At 41.6% G+C, this 14,582-nt stretch overlaps 1 protein-coding gene across 1 annotated transcript in view; it reads right to left on the bottom strand.

The window, feature by feature from the left end:
- Nucleotides 1-7,658, bottom strand: part of MYZAP (myocardial zonula adherens protein) — a 59,283-nt gene extending 51,625 nt beyond the window's left edge. The window contains exons 1-2 of the mRNA XM_061447064.1: nucleotides 7,367-7,658; nucleotides 1,240-1,329 (exon numbers count right to left, since the gene is read on the bottom strand). Of these exons, the coding sequence (XP_061303048.1) occupies nucleotides 1,240-1,329; nucleotides 7,367-7,450 (174 nt within the window). The 5' untranslated portion in view covers nucleotides 7,451-7,658. The remainder of the gene's footprint in view (nucleotides 1-1,239; nucleotides 1,330-7,366) is intronic.
- Between the last annotated feature and the right edge of the window lie 6,924 nt (nucleotides 7,659-14,582).

The raw sequence follows: 14,582 nt of genomic DNA, 5'->3' as shown, positions 1-14,582 counted from the left end.
TCCAGCTTCCGTTTCTAGTCTCTCTCCATCCTTAAGACAAATTAAACATCATCTATTGTTCTGAAACAGCTCTTAAAGAACTAGTTCTACACCAAAGCAGCTGTAAGATTTTTTGTGTGTGTACACACTTCTGAACCATTCTGTGCACATGACCTTCAAATCACTTTCACTTCAGAACATCTTGAATTCTTTATTTTGTATTTCCTATTAGTACATGTCCTGGGTTCAGCAGTAGCAGTCATTTTTCTCCTTCTTAGTAGCTGGTGCAGTGCTGTCATTTTGATTTTCAGCCGGAGAATAACACTGATACACCGATGTTTTTAGTTGTTGCTCAGTAATGTTTACTCTGACCAAGAACTTTCTGAGTCTCATGCTCTGCCAGGGAGGAGGGGAAGCCAGGAGGAAGCAGAGACAGGACACCTGACCCAAGCTAGCCAAAGAGGTATTCCATACCACAGCACATCATGCCCAGTATAAACTGGGGACAGTTACCTGGAAGGGCGAGATCACTGCTCGGGTCGGGCTGGGTATCGGTCGGTTGGTGGTGAGTGGTTGTATTCTCTCTCCTTGTTATTTCCCTTATCATTATTATTACTGGTGGTAGCAGCAGTGGTTTGTGTTATACCTTAGTTACTGGACGGTTCTTATCTCAACCCATGGGAGTTACATTCTTTTGATTCTCCTCCCCATCCCTCCAGGAGTGAGGGGAAGAAGAGGGGGAGTGAGCGAGCGGCTGCGTGGTTCTGAGTTACTGGCTGGGCTTAACCCATGACAGTACATCACCCATCACCAAAATTAGCTGACACAGCAAAACATCTGGGTTTGAGCTCCCTACACATTAAGGCTCAAATCCAGCACACTCTTAAGCCTACGTGAAATATAAAATCCCCTTCAGGTGAGGATCAAGATCCTGTTTAAAGTAATACCTGTTCTTGATAGCAGTTTCCTACTCTTTAATATATAAATATTAAATAATCAAGTCTTAAAAGTACCTTAGTCACAAATCACCTACAATCTCTATGCTGTTCCTCTACTACTGTCCCACTTTACATACAATTTTGCTGTCCTCAACTGCAAAGCTCAGGCTTAAATTTCACAGCTGACTTGCTCAGCTTCCACATGTTCTGTGGTCTTCTGAGATCTGGGCTTTGGGCTCCCAAAACAACTAAATTAGCTTCCGTGGATGGCAACATTTAGTCCTTGTTTATACAGAATTTAACTTTGATTCTCAAAACTTACGTTTTTCTTTCTTTCAGGTTCCTTTGCTCCCTGTTCGGGCTGTGAGCCTTCATCAGGAGGTACAGTCAAGCGTAACCTACAGACATTCATCTGAAAGAAAAAGAAAGGTTTGCTTTTAGATTTACGTGTTAAAAACAGTTACTTTAATAACTTATATTACAGAATGAACTGTACCAACATTCAAGTTTTAATTTAGTATTTTTTACCTGCTGCCTCACAGCTGACAAAAGATTCTTTTTTTTAAAGTTGGAGGGGGTTTTAGATGGCAAGAAATAATTCAAGGGCATCCCCATAATTACATACCTGAAATAGCAAAAATCCATTTCAATCAACAATATGTTCTTATGTACTCATAAATGACATTGAGAGCTGAGATAACAGAACAATGAACATGATTTTCTAGTTTCTCAGCTCGATTTGCAGATTTAGCATACTTTTAATCTTCAAAGGGGATTATTTAGAAACATAATGGGTATTCCGGACTGAATGCTTCTTTTCAATATGTATCCAAGCACTTGATCCAAGGATACTTTAGCACTGCAATTCCACTGAGTGTGAATAGGAATATTATTGAAATCTGGTACATACAAGTTGTTTGTAAAAATTAAGCTTCAAAACACTTCAGAGAAAATTTAAGAGGTATTGTTTCCTATCTGATTTCAAAAAAGCCATTCTCTCACTGACGAAAGAGGCCAGTGGGGCTGATACCTTTCTACGCCCAATTACAGTTTGCCTTGCTTTTGTCTGAGATCTTTGGTGTAATGATATTCTTCAAACAACACATTCCATACAAGAAACTTGGTTAAAACTTTCAGTCTTTGTCCTGTTCATGAGATATTTTCATGGAAAACAACTGCAAGTCCTAAGCAGAGCACAGAAAATAATGAAATGAGAAATTTTTCTATTCAAATTTGAAGCTGTTCATTGATAACAAACTCTTAAGGCTCTTTCTCAAGATGTCTAAAATATCTCTTTCATGATTACTGTGGGCCATCACCACTGTTCTTCTACAGTCCAGAATCTCATTAGATCTAGGTTTCTCTCTTTTCTCTTAACTACCGACTTCAGTCATGTGTAATGTGTACCTTCTCTCTGAAATATACCTTTCAATTGCACTTGTAAAAGGTCACAGCTTGTGTCTTGGTCACAACAGCACTTCCTTTCGCCTTGAAAATGACAAGCATGTCTGCTCACAGGCATTCAGAGCACAGCAGCAAAGTACTTTTCACAGACCCCAAATATTACCATTTTATAATTCACTTCTTCCAACTGTCACTCATATCAATTAAGCTAACTTGACTTAACTTTCAAGGCTCTTTACAACACAGCCTCCTCAGAGCACCACTACTCAGCATGACAAGGATTCCTGTTTTCCGTTTCCAAACAATGTACCTTTTTTAACTTTACCAACAAGCTTTAACCTTTTCTTCCCAAGCAAAAGCAGTTGGAAGAACTACCTGCAAATACCTGCAGCAACTTCACTATTTTAATTCCACCCTTTCTTTAAATCTGTTGAAACAACAAATCAACAGTGTTTAGACTACTGGTACGCTGCCAACTGGATTTTAAAAATACTACTTTATATTGGTTTACATCTTCCTCTCAGTTTGGTATTTCAGGTCTGCAAGGCCTTCTACCAATAAGGAACAGTGTCCTGAAACACAGATACGGTTCCTGTAAAGTATGTTAGCTGTGTCCATATTATAAAGATGAAGGTGAAACATAATCTACTCTTTAGACACTTTTGTGGAGGCTACTTTTTGTGCAGTGGGCTACTCACCATTAATTCGTCATTCACCCACCTGCTAGCAAATCAAGAACAAGAAGCCACAGAGAAAGTGATATAAGCCCCCCAATACTTAGTATAAAAGAGGCTATGCTTTCACATTTGCTAAAGAATTCTGAAATTTTAAAGTGAATTCTTGCACATTGGCTTTTGACACTGATTGTCTGCTGTGTTCTTCTGAGAACGCCAGACTCTCCCCATAAACTGCAGAAGCTGCAGGTGCTTCCTGCTTACAAGTTAGTTATCCAGATGTATTAATTAGAAACTTCTCAACTTCAGAGCTTATTGATTCATAAGGTAATTAATGCTACCTTTTCTCACCTATTCATTTTTCATTTCCCTATGCTGTCCCTTCCCACTAGCTTAGCAAGGTTCTTTCCTCTTAAAACATGGCTGTTTACCACAAGAAGGGAAGCAGAATCTGGCATTCCTCCATATAGGCAAACAAAGAAAGACCAGGCCCATAAATAGGAAATAGAACTGAATTTGTGCTGTGCTGTGCAGAAAGTGACGAATGAGGCCAACTTTTTCTTACAGCGATTTCAAATGAAGGAAAAATAGATTAAAAGGTTTGAAAGGGTTGTTAGAAGAAAACATAAAAAATACCTCAAATAAATAGGAAGAGATAATGCCTGGCAACATGAAGTTAGGAGAAATGGAATTGTGTATGTTTCCCCAAAGCTGGCAAATGGCTTGCCTGTTAGTCAATATGGGACTAATTATAGCCAACATACTTACAGATAAACACAGTACAGTGATTGTAAATAAGTTATTATCCCTGTACCTGTACACCAGTTAGTGAATCATGACTGCCTGTGATGTTACAGCAATCATGTGTTAAAGGGTTACTATGAAGGAAATCACAGAAGCCCAATGCAGATGGCAGTCAAATCACAACTATGTTGGAAACCCAAATTAATAGTGGTAATTTGTTGAGACTAAAACCCCTGCACGAGCAAAGAGTTGTTACCATTTAAACTGGTTTTCTTGGTCTTTTCTTTTTACACTGCCTTCTCCATTACCCCTAAAATCATTCCCCCCCCCCCCCACCCCCAAATCATTCCCCCCCTCTTCATTTCCACACTATCTTACTTTTAAAGTACCTCAAATCAGTATCATATTTTTGGCAGTATTTCTGACAAAATACAAGTTTGAATGCTTTACTTTGCAGCCTGTTGCATGCAAACACCAAACACAGGGTGGCATTGGTAATCATCTAACGATTCCAGCCTTGAAGCCAGGCCCAGTGAGGCTTGTACAGAAGTGGCAAAGTACCACCCAATTCCTCGCTAGGACAAACTTATGCAGGCTGTACTTTTGCAATCGCTTATAACAATAGGACTTCCTCAGCATCCCTTGGGAAATAGCAGCAAACGTACAAAGTAGCCATTCACTCCCGCTCCTCCTGAGCCACAGAAGATGTACTCTACCTAAGGACAGAACTACAGAGCAATCTGTTAAAATTCAAGAACACTATAGAGATTGGAAGGGAAAAATAACAGGCACTGCCTTTTTCTCTAACCTCCAGAAGCAATTATGAACACTGTACCTATGCTGTTCTGCTATGCAGCGCTTTCTGGAGAAACAACGCACTGTACCTTCTGTCAGCAAGTTTACTTGACCAAATGAATGAGCAGGCTCACATGAAATTGCAGCAAACCCTCCTCCAACAGCAAACCACTGCTGCAGTGATGCCTTAAAATGGAAATTAAATGGTAACAGGAGGGGCCTCGACTTAGTGCCAAACAGTGGCAGAATAATGTGCAACTGAAGATGAAGGCGTAAACTCCAGAAACAAATCGGGTTATTCAGAGAGAAAACAGGGAGGAGAATGAAAGAGGACTCCCCAAGCAAGGAAAAGGCTGTGATACAATTTCTTTCAAATGCTGACTGACAGTAAGAACAAATGAGGAAAACCAGGGACAGATACGTCTTCTACCCCACTTTTATGCCACTGACATTGTAACTTTGTGAGTATAACTTCAGAAAGAAATACTGGGCAGAAGAAGAACTGGGTATCAGATTTTCTAGCCTTTAGTTTGATTTGCAGCATCTGTAGCTACAGCAAGCCAACAAGATAAGTAATCTTAATTGTGCCAACATTTTGTGTTCACTCCTGGGTTTTTGACACCAACAACCCAGGAACAGTATTTCCAAAGCTTGTCTGACATCATTTGTGAGATGAATACACAGACAGGAAAACAAAGGCTGAGAGGTTCAGCCCAGCACTCCACAAGACAGCTAAAGTTTGCTGAGTGCAATGTAAATTAACATGTGAAGATATGCTCTTTTACCAAATTTCCAAGACGCTAGTGGGACAACATAGATGAGAGCTACTGCAGTATGGCAGTTAAGAAAAAAAATAATCTAGGTTAGTTAAAAATGTTAAGAATTCATGGCCCAGATCCACAATCAACATGCATGTTTACCATCCTACTCAATTCACTAGGGTGCAACTTAAAACAGAGATGACAGATTCAGTCTGAGTAATGTCCTTCAGCTTCTTCTTCCCCATTCTAAAAACTAAAGCACCCAGAAAGCCATTGATCATAGTTAACTATATACTGAAATAATTAACAGTAGCATTAAAATAATGAGCAATGTTTTTATAGAATAACCAAAGTTATTCGTACAGCAATAGAAAAGTACAATCTGTTCTACTAACCATTCTCATTCTAAGATTTTTTTACAGTACCCCCACAGGGAAGACACCAAAAGATATTGAGCTAGATACTAAGCTAGATCAATATTTATCTAGCTTCAACATAACTTTAGAGTAAACACCACCCAAATCTAACACTGGTGATCTTTCTAAAGTCTGATACTAAAATAGCTTTGAATAGCATGTTTGTTGAGTAACTATCCTACCAGCGCAATGGCCAAAAATCATTCACTCTGCCTAAGACCCGATGTTAGCTTTAGACCTTAAAGGTGAAAGCAGAAAAGAAGTAGATATTTAACCTCAGTCAGTCCTAAAAAGCAAAGAAGAAAGTACTTTCCTTGGTCATTTATCCGTTGATTAGCCTGCTCCATTTATGAAATCTCTGCTACGAGATTCCCCACACAATTAAACAGCACTTTTCTTCTGACCACAGGCACACAGGAATGTGACACGCATCTTTCATTTATTCAGCAGTTACTCTAACTGTCTTCCTCCCCTCTTTTGAAAACTCATGGTAAGGGAATCACATTTCAGTAAAAAAAGCAACAGCAGCTTCTCAGTGGGTTTTATCTGCAGTTTAGGTTTTACCAGTTTCCTTACGAGAATGTATCAAATACAGCTCATTTTACACTGTCCCTGAGAAATACATCATGGGGATGAAAGTAAGAAAATTATCACTTTAACAACTTCTCTTAGCTTTAACTTCTTTAAGAAATACTAAAACAGGAAAACTCCAAGGAAACATGGAAGATACGCAGGAACATAACTGGATTACCAAGTCATCTTAGTTTTTCCACATACATGAGCAATATCATTGTTATGAAGGCAAAGGATTTTTTTCTGCGGAAGAGCCTGACCCTCATGTTATCCTGTAAAACATGGCAACATGGCATTCCTCATTGTTTCAATTATGAACTCGTATTTTTGGAGTGTCAAAACAATCACTACATAATTCAAGAAGCATCATGATCACACGATTGTATTCCTTTGTAAGAACAACTTTATAAGTTATTGTGATTTATTTCTTCACACGTGGAAAATGCGTGCACAATGACAGTAGTGTGCTTACAGCAGCAAAACAGAACTATTTAAAACAGGGTGCCTGTAGAGACATTCCTGTCGTTATCTGCCAGAGTTTTAACAACTTTTTAGAAGCATTTCTCAACAGATTAATACAGCATTATTAGCCATCTCATTTATGAAAATTACAAAAGACACATCAGTAAACCGTATTTCTGTATTTGAGGAGCCGATTATAAAAATAAATTACTATTACCATCTAAATCATTACGGTGAGCTTCCTCATGACAGCTAGAGCCTCAATAGGCAAGTTCTCAGTTGTAAATACCAACGCTCATTTGGGGGGGCGGGGGGGAGGAAAAGCGGAGGGGAAGTCGTCTCCAACACAAGCGCACCTTCCTCGCAGGTTTCCCGAAGAACAGCCAGGGACTAGCACTAACAAAAGCCTTGCAGGACACCCCAAAAGCTCTTCATTTCCCAGTACCTACTACGAAAGAGCGAAAAGGTGCTCTCGCACACCGCGAGCTGCACCTGAGAACGCCGAAAATAAGCAAGGGAAACTCTAAGGGGAGGAAGAGGGGGGAGAGTGCGTATCAAACGCCGCTTCGCCCCGCAAGGTCCGCAGGACCTCCCGCCACCCTCCAAGCTGCCCCTCGCACCTTCCGCCGGGCGCGGCCGCCGTCGCCGGGCGGCCTCCGGGGGGTGGTGGCGGTGACCGTGAGCCCCGAGCTGTAGCGCAGCATCCCCGCGGCAGGCGCTGACTGCGGCTCCCGCGGCGCCGCTCCGCCCCGGCGCACATGGCCGCGGGCGGCCGCAGGGGCCGGGCTGCGCGGCGGGGGCGGGCCAAGAGTGGAGCTCCGCTCCGCGCAACTCGCGCCCCACGCTGGCTCGTGTGCCACGGAGGTGCCCGGCTTCCACTCGGGGGCAGCCGGGCGAAGCCACTGAGGGACGCGGCCCGCGAGAAAGGTGTCCTTGGGATGCTGAGGTCCCATCAGAGCGGCATCCACTCTGCTCCCGAGAGTTTTGGTTGTTGGGTGTGCGGCGTGGGGTGGAGGGCACTGAGAGGAGACCAGATCAGTGTATCACTCAGCTCTTCCCGAACAGTGGAAAATAGAGGCTATGGCTCAGAGGAACCACTGAAGGCCACTCAGTATCGTTCTCTTGTACCCACCTGAGTGCTCTAACCAGAGAGTGCTATGGGAAAGCTGGACACTGTTCTCCTTTCCTTCTCACAGCTGTAATTCATAAGCCACTCAGGCCTTTCAGTTTGTTAGCAGTGCCCCAAGAACAGGTACCAGATTGATCAGAAAACACCCAGATCCTAGACAGCCTTGGGTGAGAGGCACAAAGCTGATGCAGCTCAGTGCATGAGTGAATGTCAGCCTTAGTGCCAAAGGTCCAACAAGGAGGTGAGTCTGGTGCACTAGAATCAATTGGCCCTGAGCCAGATTGCAGGTGTGGACTTCAGCATTTCAGATGCTCAGCTCTTCCGGGATCTGGGCTAAGGGAATGCCATAACCCTACACCACTGAACACAGGCCTAGGCACCAGTATCTTCATCTGCAGCCTTGCGCATCTCTCATGAGCAGTACATTCCTCAGCAAACAAAGGGGTTACGACCAAAGGAGATGCCTTTGTTTGAAAGAAATTGCAGAACAAATACCTATAACAGCATTGTACCTTGAAATAATTAAGACCAGGAGAAAACACAATTATGGCTATGCAATGTCCTTGCCTGTTACAATGTTAATGATCATGCTGGATCCTGTTTTGGAGAATGCTGAAGAGAGGGAAGTAATTTGCATTAAAAAAGGAAACAGCACTGAACTACCAGTGCCTCACCCGTCATGTACAATGTGCCTGTTCTCTTCTGTGTCTCAGTTCCTTGTCCCCAGGGCAAGATACTGAGCTATCAGCATTGACCAGAATATGAGGAAGAGAGGAAGAAAGCATTGCTCAGGCCAAGTGGAATGAATGAAGAGTCTGCATTTAGTATTCAGCATCTTTTCTGTTGTTTCCCCAGCTACTAATCTCTCCTTCAGCTGAGGAAGGTAATATAGCTCAAGGGCAATAAATTAGAACAACTACTTGTATTTGGATTTCTCTCAATTCAAGATTGACTGCATGTTACATTATTTTTTTTTGTGCCAAGGTGTCTTGTGCCTACAAACAATTGCCTTTCCGTATGAATAATCCACTGCCTTAACTCCTGCTTGTAACGCTTTTTTTCAGAGTGGGTTTACAGGTAGACAATAGGTTTATCTTCAACAACAGGAACATGTTCCTTCACAAGTATGTCAGCTATCCACTAGGCTGTCCTTTAATAGTAGTCATTACTTGTTCCTGCTCGTTCTGATGAGCGGAAATGTCTCAATTTAAATTTCGCTATGCAGCTAGCTGGTGGCCTTTGTGGTTTCAGCTGGGAAAGAGTTCATACACCCATGAGATTCTCCTGGTTAGAGAAAAGTTGTGCCTTCTGAACTTCATTGCCCTGTGGGAAAAGGTGTGGACACAGGGCTGTCTAGTCACTGCAAGGCACAAACAGGAGAGGTGCTTTTCTAAGAACAGGTACAGAAACTAAACTTGTGCCGCACTCTGTGCCTTCCCATGCACTACAGCATGAGAGTGTAAGGCACAATAATCAGATCTCTAAATAAACAGATTTGGGATCTTCAGCTTGGACAACAAACAATGGTGGGGAATGGGCCACAGAGGCATAAAAGATCATGACCAGTATGCTGAAGTGAATGGGGAACGGCTATTCATTATTTCCTACCCTTGGGAACAATGTTTTTGAAGTAAACCAGGTGCCACATACTCAGATTATGAAGAGTGTTAAGTGCTCTCAAAAAGCAGCTGGATAAACTCATGGAAGGCAAGCTATGAGGGCTATAAAACATGAAGATATATCTACAACCACTGACTTAGGAGGTCCTTGAATTGTGGGTTTGCTTTCTTGATAGCTCTCCTGTGACAGAACCTCTGACCACTGTATTTTCCACCTCAACATGACCCTCCACCAATAGTGGTAAAGGTGAGAAGCTTCTAGCAGGTTACAGTTCTCTGCTCTGAAAGTAGCAATCATGCCCAGCATCTGTCCTTGCCTAGGGCAAGCTCTGAGCATATTTTTTTTTCACCCCCATAGAGACTTAAACCAAGAAGTGACAATCCAGAGAGTCACTCCCTCTTTCACTCCCTGAGAGATCAGGGAGAAATGTCTGCTTGGTTTCAACTTGTCCCTCTTTGCCAGGACCTCTGAAACTCCCTAGTTCTCATCCAGTCTGATGTAGATTTGCCACAGTTTACAGCTCTTTTCCCTTGCAACGGTCACAGTACACTGCTGTGAGCATTTCATGCTGTCTTTTCGACATAGCACTAGCTTACAGAAACAGGATGGAGGAATGGAAAGTAAATGACTACTTGAGAGTTAAGTTTGACTAAAACAACAGCATTCATTCTACTCACTTTTACAGCTGGACAGACTACAAAAAATATATACACTGTCATACAGACTGCTTATGGATACTATACAATGTAGTGGCAGAACATAATTTGACCAGGATGCTGAGCTTTCAAGTTCAAAACCTGCTAGTGCTTTGTGAATGCAATGATCCAAAGACACAGCAGGTTAATAACAAGATGACACTACAGTATGAGTATCTAGAGCAATAGTTGTTACGAAACAGCTAATATAATTACATAGAAACTGCAAGAAATTGTAAATGTAGCTACCTCCTTAATTTTTTTGCAGACTACCTTGTTCCACCACCAGCATTACTGAAATGCTTTCTCCCCAGGAGACCCGAAGATCATTATGCTGTGAGAAAAGTGAAACAGGATGTCGCAGATCAACAAGCCCTTGGCCACAAGATGGACAACAGCATAGAGTACATAGAGTAGGAAGCTGGTCTGCCCTCAAAGGATAGCAGATCATAAAAGAATTCCTGCATGAGTGCGTAAGCTGGTCTTACCTTAACAAATGGCCTAAATATGGGCACGATAAAAGACTGATTTTTCTTCATCAAGATCTTGTCTCCATCTTCATGCCAACTGCTGACAGAGTCCACAGGAAGAAGAAAAGTTCCAATAGCACTTGATCAACTGGAATATTAATCCTGAGGGATTTGGGAATAATTGCAGAGTTACAAATTGAACTCAGACCTGTGGTCATTGAGGTTATAAAGTCCCATTTGTATTCCTTCAAAAATGAGGTGTTATAATTAACTTCTAATAGCCTTCACTTTCCAGGGGGATTAAAATCTATTCTGTCTTCATCATCCCTATACCATGAAAAATGTTTATAATAGAGATTATCAAATGGACAGAGGCATGTAAGAGATTACAGAACCAGACTCAGTAAGAACTGAGGGCTTGATCACCTATTTTTCTCCTGAGAGCTGGGTTATTTTTTTCTGCTTTCACCCTTGTATTCTACAGACACACACTTAGCCCAGCATCATATAACTCTGAAGCTCTCTCTTTCGGCATTACAGCTAGCATGAAAATTTTAGCCTACTAATGGTCATGAAAGAGCTTGTTAAGAGACACATATTAGAAGTCGAGCTCCCAAATTCATGTCTCTTCTTAAGCTGATCAATAAACTGTTTCCTGTCACTTAACGCTCTTGATACATAGAATCACAGAATGGTTTGGGTTAGAAAGGACCTGAAGATCATCCAGTTCCAAACCCCCTGCCACGGGCAGAGACACCTCACACTAAACCATGTTACCCAAGGCTCTGTCCAACCTGGCCTTGAACACTACCAGGGATGGAGCTTTCACAACTTCCCTGGACAACCCATTCCAGTGCCTCACCACCCTTACAGTAAAGAATTTCTTCCTTATATCTAACCTGAAATTCCCATGTTTAAATTTAAACTCGTTACCCCTTGTCCTATCACTACAGTCCCCGATGAAGAGTCCCTCTCCAGCCTCCTTGCAGGCCCCCTTCAGATACTGGAAAGCTGCTATGAGGTCTCCATACAGCTTATCCTTTCCAGGCTGAATAGCCCCAACTTTCTTAACCTGTCTTCATACAGGTGGTGCTTCAGTCCCCTGATCACCTTGTGGCTCTGCTTGGGACTTGCTCCAGCAGCTCTGTGTCCTTCTTATGTTGAGGACACCAGAACTGCACACAGTGCTCCAAGTGGGGTTTCATAAGAGCAGAGTAGAGGGGACATGGCTAATACAGGACTACCACATGAACTCAGAGCCTCCCTCACTGATCTCACATACACAAATCTATAATTAGGAAGTCCCACACCAGGAATTTGAAATGCAGAATATACATCTTGCTTTGCAAAGCCCTCGGTACCCATTTTATGTGATTATTTCAGTTATGGTTGAATTGAATAAAAACAGAGATTCCTGGAGTTACCTGCAGTAACAGCTTGATTCCATCTTTTACTGATAATGTAGAGTCACAGACTATAATTGAAATAAATGTTTCTTTTAGTGCTTTCTGCTTTTAACTGTTGTCCTAGCTTCCTACTTCCATCTTCCTTTTGAGTTTCTCAAAATACTTTTTGAACATATGCCAATAAAGTCACAAAATGCTAGATAGCTCAATAAGTGACACAGTTTAATGTGCACCATCATTTCCTCTGGAAGAGACAGAAAAGACAAAAGAAAATGGATTAGTCACTCAAAGCTGTATCTGGGCAAGATCATAGAGCAGGTCCATTGAAGCCACTAGTATCAGGATTCTGCCATGTACCTTTATGCATATATATCTATATGAGTGTATTTCACACTGTTAGTGCACCTAGCAGTTAGAAAAATGAGGATTTCACCTGGTAGCTATGATTTGCAGACTCAGACTGTTAGAAAGCAATAATGAAATAAAAATAACTCCCAAGATTTAAAGAAGGCTGCAAAGCCCTATGAGGGCTTTTTTAGGAAAAAAAAAAATTTTTTTTTAGCTTTATTTGGGAGGGTTTTTGATTGAGCATGCCTGTAAGTCATAATTATTACAATGCTATACAATCACAGAATCATAGAATAGTTTGGGTTGGAAAGGACCTTAAGATCAAGTTCCAACCCCCCTGCTATGGGCAGGGACGCCTCACACTAGACCATGTTGCACAAGATTCTGGCCAACCTGGCCTTGAATATTGCCAGGGACGGAGCATTTATATATAGTCATGGCTTTTATTTTATTAGATAGAAAATAAAAGCTTGGACTTGACTAAAATCAACTGAGAAATATATGGAGACAATACAGGACAGTTTAACTTACCAAGAACATGGCCACATATGAATGAAAAAATAGCGCTATAATTTTTCAATCACAAAATCCTAGGGATTTACGTAGCATCACTACAGTTTTTGCTGAAGCATATAGGGCATCACTCCAGTCCTGATTCAGCAAAAAAAAGTACCACCCCTTGATTCATCTTCACCATTTCCTCTTTCATGTAGGTCTCCAATTCAGTTAACAACTGGGTCACAGCCCTTAGCAATGTGGCCTGAGACACACATGCAATGCTGGAAGCCTGTCAGTCACTCTTCAGCAGTAGGTTTTGGTTTAGTCAGTCCGCACAAGCAGGACAGTTCAGCATAAATGTCATGTAAAAGTAATGCAGCACAGGAGCAGCAGCATTGTTCATACTGGGGTGTGACCTGGCTAGGTCATGTAATTGAACTGGTTAAGGTAGGTAAGAGAGTAGAAAACAGGCACACCCCACCATTAGCACCACAGTTATATTGTTAGCTAACTGCATTTAAAATCATATTCCCCTCCCTAGAGATAATATCAAAGGATAGATCTCTTCCAGAAGACTGATTGCAGTATTGTCGTTGTGGCAGGAAATTAGAAAATTTTAGAGGCAGAAATAAATTGCAAGTTCTTCTGTAAGTGTAAGGCATGGACGTATTTCAGGGAGTGTGAGCACTAAGGACAGGAAATCCATGTATTTGATGGACTTCTTTTAATTTAAGGAGGGGAAGATGAGACACATTTCACCTTTATTTCTCCGTAGAAAAGGAAATACAAGAGGAAGAAGGGAAAAAAAATGGAAAAATGTATGGAAAAAAACTATATTCTGCTTCAGCTCTACTTTGTGATGGAAGTCCAGAATAGCAAGCACTGGACTTCAGCCCTGCCTCAGGGCAAAGGACGATGGAACATTTTTCTAACCAACAAAGCAACCAGGTATTTGTCTAGAACATCTGCACAGATGCTACAGTTCTTGGTTGTCTGGCTTCCCCCCGGCCTAGATCTGTTCAGAGCCTCCACATTCACCATCTCAGAATGATACACATGAGAATTCAGCAGTTAATGACTTTCCAGCCCACTGCCTTTTTGCAAAAATAGCTAGGCAGGCACAGGGAGCTGTGCCTAAAAGTTGTGAAGTACAAGTGGAAGGTCTGGTTCTATCACTTCTCTTCCTCTTACATACTAAAAAGAAGTTTATTAGAAGTCCTATAAAAAGAAAATTAGGTGGACAGGAAGGTATTTTAACCATAAAAAATCAGGTCATATTTGGTTCTGATTTCAGGGGACTTTCATCAGGAAAACTTTGGTTCCTCCAGCTCCAAAAAACATTCTAGTGGACCTATCTCAGTATAATGAAATTTTCTTATCCTGTCACCAAGAATTGTGTCATTTCCTCTATGCATAAGTCATTACAATAATAGAAGAAGAAATAAAGTTATAATCAATACAGAAAAATTAGGAGGGAGTGCAGGGAGGACTAACTAGTCCTTACTAATAGCTCAACCCCAATGACTAAATATTATTTAGGGAAATGCCCCTCTAACGATAGGCCCAGACCTAGGAAGGAAATAGATTCACACACCTAACCACATATATATTTGGTCACACACTGCATCCGTGAATCTGGATGGCCCCTCCCAGATTTCCAGTGTGTCATC

The sequence above is a fragment of the Pezoporus flaviventris genome, unplaced genomic scaffold (genome assembly GCF_033815535.1).
Source record: "Pezoporus flaviventris isolate CSIRO_AGI_PZ_B2104156 unplaced genomic scaffold, CSIRO_AGI_Pfla_v1 ptg000006l, whole genome shotgun sequence".
Lineage (NCBI taxonomy): Eukaryota > Metazoa > Chordata > Aves > Psittaciformes > Psittacidae > Pezoporus > Pezoporus flaviventris.
Note: the sequence above shows the minus strand (reverse complement) of the source record. Positions and strands in the feature narration are given on the sequence as shown.